General features: G+C 36.2%; 1 protein-coding gene and 1 long non-coding RNA gene across 2 annotated transcripts; both read left to right on the forward strand.

Annotated features, from left to right (window-relative positions):
• Positions 1-1,884: 1,884 nt before the first annotated feature.
• On the forward strand, positions 1,885-5,846 carry LOC106094280 (sulfotransferase 1E1). Its single transcript, XM_013261483.2, has 5 exons — positions 1,885-2,242; positions 2,307-2,439; positions 5,084-5,411; positions 5,471-5,543; positions 5,613-5,846. Exons 1-5 carry the CDS (start codon positions 1,917-1,919, stop codon positions 5,746-5,748), a joined length of 996 nt encoding a protein of 331 aa, XP_013116937.2. The 5' UTR covers positions 1,885-1,916; the 3' UTR covers positions 5,749-5,846.
• A 238-nt stretch (positions 5,847-6,084) lies between these two features.
• LOC131994362 (uncharacterized) lies at positions 6,085-6,470 on the forward strand. The gene is made up of 2 exons (XR_009396663.1): positions 6,085-6,167; positions 6,237-6,470. It is a non-coding gene; the product is annotated as an uncharacterized LOC131994362 (long non-coding RNA).
• The last annotated feature ends 1,445 nt before the right edge of the window (positions 6,471-7,915 follow it).

Consider the following 7,915-nt stretch of genomic DNA (forward strand, 5'->3'; position numbering starts at 1 on the left):
CCCGGGGTGAACTTTTCCTATAGAAAACTTCACCCGGGGTGAACTTTTCCTATAGAAAACTTCACCCGGGGTGAACTTTTCCTATAGAAAACTTCACCCGGGGTGAACTTTTTCTATAGAAAACTTCACCCGGGGTGAACTTTTCCTATAGAAAACTTCACCCGGGGTGAACTTTTCCTATAGAAAACTTCACCCGGGGTGAACTTTTCCTATAGAAAACTTCACCCGGGATGAACTTTTCCTATAGAAAACTTCACCTGGGGTGAACTTTTCCTATCGAAAACTTCACCCGGGGTTAACATTTCCTATAGAAAACTTCACCCGGGGTGAACTTTTCCTATAGTTTTCTATGGGAAAAGTTCACTGCGTGTGAAGTTTTCTTTAGAAGACTTTCACCCCGGATAAAGTTTTCTGTAGGATAAGTTCACCCCGGGTGAAGTTTTCTGTAGGATTGGATCACCCCGAGAAAATTTTAGCCCCGGTGAAATTTTCTATAGAAAAATTTAACCTCGGGGAAGATGTTTAATAAAAAAATCATTTTTATACAAATGATTTTTTCCATTTCATTCTTCCCAAGTTCTGAATTCTCCTACCTTATTTAGTACTTAATCTTTAATAGCTTTAAAATAAACACAAGCTAAACAAAGACCTTCGGTTTATTTGTAAAAACAACCGCATCGTAAATGATGTAACTAAAAATTGTTTTATTCATATATTTCTAGCAGATTGTGTCAAATAGAAGTACTATATCAAAATAATTTTATTTTGGTTATTCATTTAATGATTTAAAACAAGTAAAAGCGTCCTAAGTTCGGCTGGGCCGAATCTTGGGTACCCACCACAATGGATTTTGCAAAATATTTATACAAACTAAATTTAGCTGAATGGCATAATTTTATTCTACATGCCAAAGTGTCAAATCAGCAAAAATTAAAGCTTCTAATAACCGAACAAGGATAATCGAGAGACCGGTTTACATTGGAGCTTTATGAGGTTATAGACTGATTTGGATCTTATTTGGCACAGTTGTTGGAAGTCTTAACAGAATTCAAAATTCCACCGAATGCAAAATTCCAAATCGGACAAAAATTGCGACTTGTAAGGACTCAAGAAGTCGAATCGGAAAATCGGTTTAAATTTGAGCTATATCTGGTTATAGACCGATTTGGGCAATGCTAAGTGCAATTGTTGAAAGTTATAATAGAACACTAAATGCAAAATTTCAGCCAATTATGACATACGCTGTGGCTTCCAGGGGCTGTAGAAGTCAAATCGGGAGATCGGTTTATATGGGAGCTATATTTAAATCTGAACCGATATGGACCATTTGCAATCCCCGACGACCTACATCAATATTAAGTATCTGTGCAAAAATTTCAATTGGCTAGCTTTACGTGTTCGACCGTTATCCCGATTTCGACAGACGGATGTAAGGACGAACGGACGGCCATGGCTAGATCGACTCAGAATGTCGAGACGAACAAGGATATATCAGACCTTTTCCGGTTTTCGAAAACGCAAAACGAAAGATTTTCATTGCTTTCTATTTTGCATAACTTGTCATATTTATTCTGGAATACATATTCTAATCAAATTTCTATATAAATTTATATAGAGGAACCTCAAATGATGTTAAACCATAAAAGTTTAAGACTTAGAGATTCTAAGCGAAACAATTTTGTTTTGTTTTGCGAATTCGAAAAGCGGAACAGGCCTATATATACTTTATTGGGTCTTAGATCAATATTTCGAGGTGTTACAAACGGAATGACTAGATTGGAATACCCCCATCCTATGGTGGTGAGTATAATAACAAATAGAGACATGACCTGTATATAGATAAGCAATGTTTTATAGTTTCATCTAGGCCTACAAGCACAGGCCCATTTGAAATTTTAGTTTAGTTGTTTTCGACAATGATAACCAGTCGCTCGCGTACATCGGCAAATATTTGCAAAAGACAAAGGCAACGCAAGTTCATAGATGCGGCTTCAACAGGAAAAAATGTTCCCTTGAGCAAGGTGGATTGGCTGGAGCGTTGGTGTTCTCTACCATTTGAGGATGAAACGATTTTAAAAAAAATCTATGAGTTGCAAGTGAGAGGCGATGATGTCTATGTGATAACATTTCCCAAAAGTGGCACTACCTGGATACAGGAAGCAGCCTGGTTGTTGTGCAATAACTTGGATTTTGATAGAGCCAATAGAGATATTCTTATACCCAAACGAAGTGTATTTTTGGAGTAAGTAGTTTAGTAGTGAAAAGCTTATAGAAAGAAGAATTTTTTATAAACTTTTTATGTGTAGCTATAGCGGCTTGTATAGCTCTGCACCAGGCAATTCTGTTGAGCAGGCTGAAGAAGCTAAATCACCTAGAGTTTTGAAAACACATCTACCAGCCCATTTAATACCCAATGAAATATGGAAGAAGAAAGCCAAGGTAAGAGAAGTGGTAAAACTTAAAAAAGGGGGATTTTACTTTGCAATCTATGTAATTTTATTTATTTTTATAAAATGAACAATTATGAAAAAAATTTAAAAATTGTTTTTAATATTTGTTTTCATACCAAGTTTCTTCTACTTTTTTATACCCTACACAACTACTGTGGTACAGGGTATTATGACTTAGTGCATTTGTTTGTAACACCCAGCAGGAAGAGAGAAAGAACCATTGATAAGTATAACGATCGACTCAGAATCACTTTCTGATTCGATTTAGTTGTGTCCATCTGTCGGTTTGTCCGTCTGTCCATGTTAAATTGTGTACAAACTACAGGTCGCAATTTTCATCCGATCGTTTTCAAATTGGGTACAGACATGCCTTTTCGCCCGATGTTCATTTCTAGACCCACTGCAAACGCATTTATTGGCCAATATGGCTGTTCACCATATTTATTCAAAATCGAAAATTTTCTAAATTCTTCTGTTACTGTGAAATTCTGGTCGCTACTGGGTTTAGGAACTGACCCATGACAATTGCTTAAAATCAGAGCTGAATTTTGTACTAGTTGACGAAACACTATGCATAGGTTGATTCTATTCTGTTAAAGTCTTCAAAATGTAATTGTCTTTACAAATATCTTAGATTTATAATGAAAGTGTTAGAGAAATAGGTTCAGTATTTTGATGATTTTTTTTCTTTTGCGCTCATTTCAATTTCATTCAAATCGGATAAGAATTGCGCCCTCTAGAGGCTCAAGAAGTCAAGACCCAAGATCGGTTTATATGACAGCTATATCAGGTTATGGACCGATTCAAACCATACTTGGCACAGTTGTTGGATATCATAACAAAACACGTCGTGCCAAAACTCATTCAAATCGGATAAGAATTGCGAACTCTAGAGGCTCAAGAAGTAAAGACCCAAGATCGGTTTATATGACAGCTATATCAGGTTATGGACCGATTTGAACCATACTTGGCACAGTTGTTAGATATCATAACAAAACACAAGATCGGTTTATATGGCAGCTTTATCAAAACGTGGACCGAAATGGCCCATTTACAATACCAACCGACCTACCCTAATAAGAAGTATTTGTGCAAAATTTCAAGCGGCTAGCTTTACTCCTTCTGAAGTTAGCGTGCTTTCGACAGACAGACGGACGGACAGACGGACGGACGGACATGGCTAGATCGACATAAAATGTCACGACGATCAAGAATATATATACTTTATGGGGTCTCAGGCGAATATTTCGAGTAGTTACAAACAGAATGACGAAATTAGTATACCACCCATCCTATGGTTGAGGGTATAAAAAAATAACCTCGAAAAAGAAAAAAGTTATGAATTCCGTTCTACCCACAAAATCCTCGTAACATAAAGTATTAAAAAAAACTAAAGTTTTTTTGGTAAATACATTGTGGCTTGAAAAAACGAAGTTTATTTATTTTTCAAAAATTTTGAGAATTATTTTTATTTTTTTCTTTTTAATGGTTGTTGAAAAAATGTCAAAAAAAGACTACGTCAATATAATCTCCCTAAATTATGGATATATATAATATATATATAATTTCATTCAAATTGGACAAAGGAATCGTGATCAAGCGTAATGGGTTAACATGTTGTCTTTAAAAATATTTATCAAAAATTGTCTATAGTAAGAATTTTAGGAAATTGTTTATTGAGTTTAAAAAGATGTTATTGCATATTATCAAAATCTTTCTTTTAGAAAAAACAACTTGGAGGATGCCCGCGCCTGAGCAACATTTTGCCTTCAGGCAATATTTCATTTCAATTTTGCCTTTGGAAAAAAATTCATTCAAATTTTATATTTACATAGAGAAATTTTATTTTGTATTGTATTTTGTGATTTTTATACCCTCTACCGTAGGAATGGGGTACACCAATTTCGTCATTCTGTTTATAACTACTCCACATATTCGTCTAAGACCCCATAAAATATATGTATTCTTGATCGTTATGATATTTTATTTCCATCTTGCCATGTCCGTCTGTCTGTCTGTCAAAATTCGCTAACTTTCGCAGGAATAGAGCTAGGCGCTTGAAATTTTGCACAAATACTTCTTATTAGTGATGGTCGATTGGGATTGTAAATGGCCCATATCGGTCCATGTTTTTATACAGCTGCCATATAAACCGATCTTGGGTCTTGATTTCTTGAGCCACTACAGGGCGCAATTCTTATCCGATTTGCCTCAAATTTTGCATGACGTTTTTTATTATGATTTCCAACAACAGTGCTAAGTACGGTTTAAATCGGTTTATCTTCCCAAAATTTTGTACAGCGCTTTCCTGGACAACTTCCACAATATCCATAAAGTTTGATCAAAATCGGTTCAGGTTTAGATATAGCTCGCATATATATGTAAGTCAGATTTTGGGTAATTTGCAATAATGTTTTTATTTGTCAACCGTATTTATTATAGTTCGAACATATTTGCTAGAAATTTGATATGGATTGTTTAATGACCCATCTCAAACATTCGCCGAGGTCCATCAAAATTGGTTCAGAATTAGACATAGCTCCCACTGGTACTTTTAGGGTGTGTGAATGGCGCCCGACTTTTGCCTTTCCTTACTTGTTCTTATCTAAACTTTCCCTGCCTTTGCTTTACAGATCATTTATTGCGCCCGCAATCCCAAAGATACTGCAATATCCTATTTTCATTTTCTTCGTGGCCTTGGCACCTGGGTGGGTGACCAGATTGATGACTTTGTGGAGGATATAATAAATAATGACATAATGTATTCTCCATACTGGGAGCATCTTATGGAATTTTGGCAAATGCGTCATGAGGAGAATATTTTCTTTACCACCTATGAAGCCATGAAAAGGAATTTGAGAAAAGTTCTAATCGAACTAAACCATTTTCTAGAGAAACCTCAGCTAAGCGATAAAGATTTGGAAAAGTTAGAAGAGCACCTATCGTTTAAAAAAATGAAAGGTAAATTCTTAACAGCTTTGTCAAAACGAAAACTACTTAATTTTATACGCCGATTGTAGGTAGTCCCAGTACCAATTTAACATTCTCTGTGAGGAATGGTCATGGTAGTCCCCATATTCGATCAGATTTTGAGTAGGTTTGCCAATTCTTTTTTCTACTTTTTATAAATAAAATTAATTTTATTTTTAACACCTTTTCCAGGTACATGCGTCGCGGCATTGTTGGTGCCTTTAAGGATGAGCTAAGCCACAAAACTTTGAGTACACTGGACAATTGGACAGCAGATAATTTGAAAATATATGATGTTACTTTGGAGGACATATTTGGAACAGTTTAGTGTACAAAAATACCTATCCAAAGATCAAACATTTATTTCCAAGAAAAATGTTGTCTAACTTTTATTTCTGCACAATATTATGTAAAAATTGGATTCTACCCAATATTTTGCAAAAAACTAGTAAGAGCGTGCCAAGTTCGGCCGGGCCGAATCTTATATACCCTCCACCATTGATCGCATTTGTCGAGTTCTTTTCCAGACATCTCTTCTTAGGCAAAACAGGATATATCGATATCATGATATCGCTATTAGAGCGATATCAAGATATGGTCCTGTTTGGACCACAATTAAATTCTTAACAGCTTTGTCAAAACGAAAACTACTTAATTTTATACGCCGATTGTAGGTAGTCCCAGTACCAATTTAACATTCTCTGTGAGGAATGGTCATGGTAGTCCCCATATTCGATCAGATTTTGAGTAGGTTTGCCAATTCTTTTTTCTACTTTTTATAAATAAAATTAATTTTATTTTTAACACCTTTTCCAGGTACATGCGTCGCGGCATTGTTGGTGCCTTTAAGGATGAGCTAAGCCACAAAACTTTGAGTACACTGGACAATTGGACAGCAGATAATTTGAAAATATATGATGTTACTTTGGAGGACATATTTGGAACAGTTTAGTGTACAAAAATACCTATCCAAAGATCAAACATTTATTTCCAAGAAAAATGTTGTCTAACTTTTATTTCTGCACAATATTATGTAAAAATTGGATTCTACCCAATATTTTGCAAAAAACTAGTAAGAGCGTGCCAAGTTCGGCCGGGCCGAATCTTATATACCCTCCACCATTGATCGCATTTGTCGAGTTCTTTTCCAGACATCTCTTCTTAGGCAAAACAGGATATATCGATATCATGATATCGCTATTAGAGCGATATCAAGATATGGTCCTGTTTGGACCACAATTAAATTATATGTTGGAGACCTGTGTAAAATGTCAGCCAATTCGAATAAGAATTGCGCCCTTTGGGGGCTCAAGAAGTAAAATAGAGAGATCGATTTATATGGGCGCTGTATCGGGCTATTGACCGATTCAGACCATAATAAACACGTATGTTGATGGTCATGAGAGAATCCGTCGTACACAATTTCAGGCAAATCGGATAATAATTGCGACCTCTACAGGCTCAAGAAGTTAATATCCCAGATCGGTTTACATGACAGCTATATCAGGTTATGAACCGATTTGAACCTAATTTGACACAGTAGTTGAAAGTAAGAATAAAATACGTCATGCAAAATTTCAGCCAATCGGATAAGAATTGCGCTCTCTAGAGGCTCAAGAAGTCAAGACCCAAGATCGGTTTATATGGCAGCTATATCAGGTTATGGACCGATTTGGACCATACTTGGCACAGTTGTTGGACATCATAACAAAACACGTCGTGCAAAATTTCATTACAATCGGATAAGAATTGCGCCCTCTAGAGGCTCAAGAAGTCAAGACCCATGATCGGTTTATATGGCAGCTATATCAGGTGATGGACCGATTTAAACCATACTTGGCACAGTTGTTGGACATCATAACAAAACACGTCGTGCAAAATTTCATTACAATTGGATAAGAATTGCGCCCTCTAGAGGCTCAAGAAGTCAAGACCCAAGATCGGTTTATATGGCAGCTACATCAGGTTATGGACCGATTTGAACGATACTTCGCACAGTTGTTAGAAGTGACACTAAAACACTATGTGCAAAAATTCAGTCAAATCGGATGAGAATTGCGCCCTCTAGAGGCTCAAGAAGTCAAGACCCAAGATCGGTTTATATGACAGCTATACCAGGTAATGGCACGAATTGAATCATACTTAGCACAGTTGTTAGAAGTGATACTAAAACACGTAGTGCAAAATTTCATTCTAATCGGATAAGAATTGCGCCTTCTAGAGGCTCAAGAATTCAAGACCCAAGATCGGTTTTTATGGCAGCTATATCAAGTTATAGACCGATTTGAACCATACTTGGCACAGTTATTGGAAGTCATAACAAAACACGTAGTGCAAAATTTCATTCCAATCGGATAAGAATTGCGCTCTCTAGAGGCTCAAGAAGTCAAGACCTAATTTGGTTTTTATGGCAGCTATATCAGGTTATGGACCGATTTGACCCATACTTGGCACAGTTTTTAGAAGTGACACTTAAACACTTTGTGCAAATATCA

This window comes from Stomoxys calcitrans, chromosome 1 (assembly GCF_963082655.1).
Source record: "Stomoxys calcitrans chromosome 1, idStoCalc2.1, whole genome shotgun sequence".
NCBI lineage: Eukaryota > Metazoa > Arthropoda > Insecta > Diptera > Muscidae > Stomoxys > Stomoxys calcitrans.

Excerpts from the sequence above, each read along its gene's own strand:
- LOC106094280 (XM_013261483.2), top strand. The coding sequence starts at position 1,917 with ATGATAACCAGTCGCTCGCGTACATCGGCAAATATTTGCAAAAGACAA. Across the intron at positions 2,243-2,306 it reads AAACGAAGTGTATTTTTGGA|CTATAGCGGCTTGTATAGCT; the intron begins GTAAGTAGTTTA and ends TTTTATGTGTAG. Across the intron at positions 2,440-5,083 it reads TATGGAAGAAGAAAGCCAAG|ATCATTTATTGCGCCCGCAA; the intron begins GTAAGAGAAGTG and ends TTTGCTTTACAG.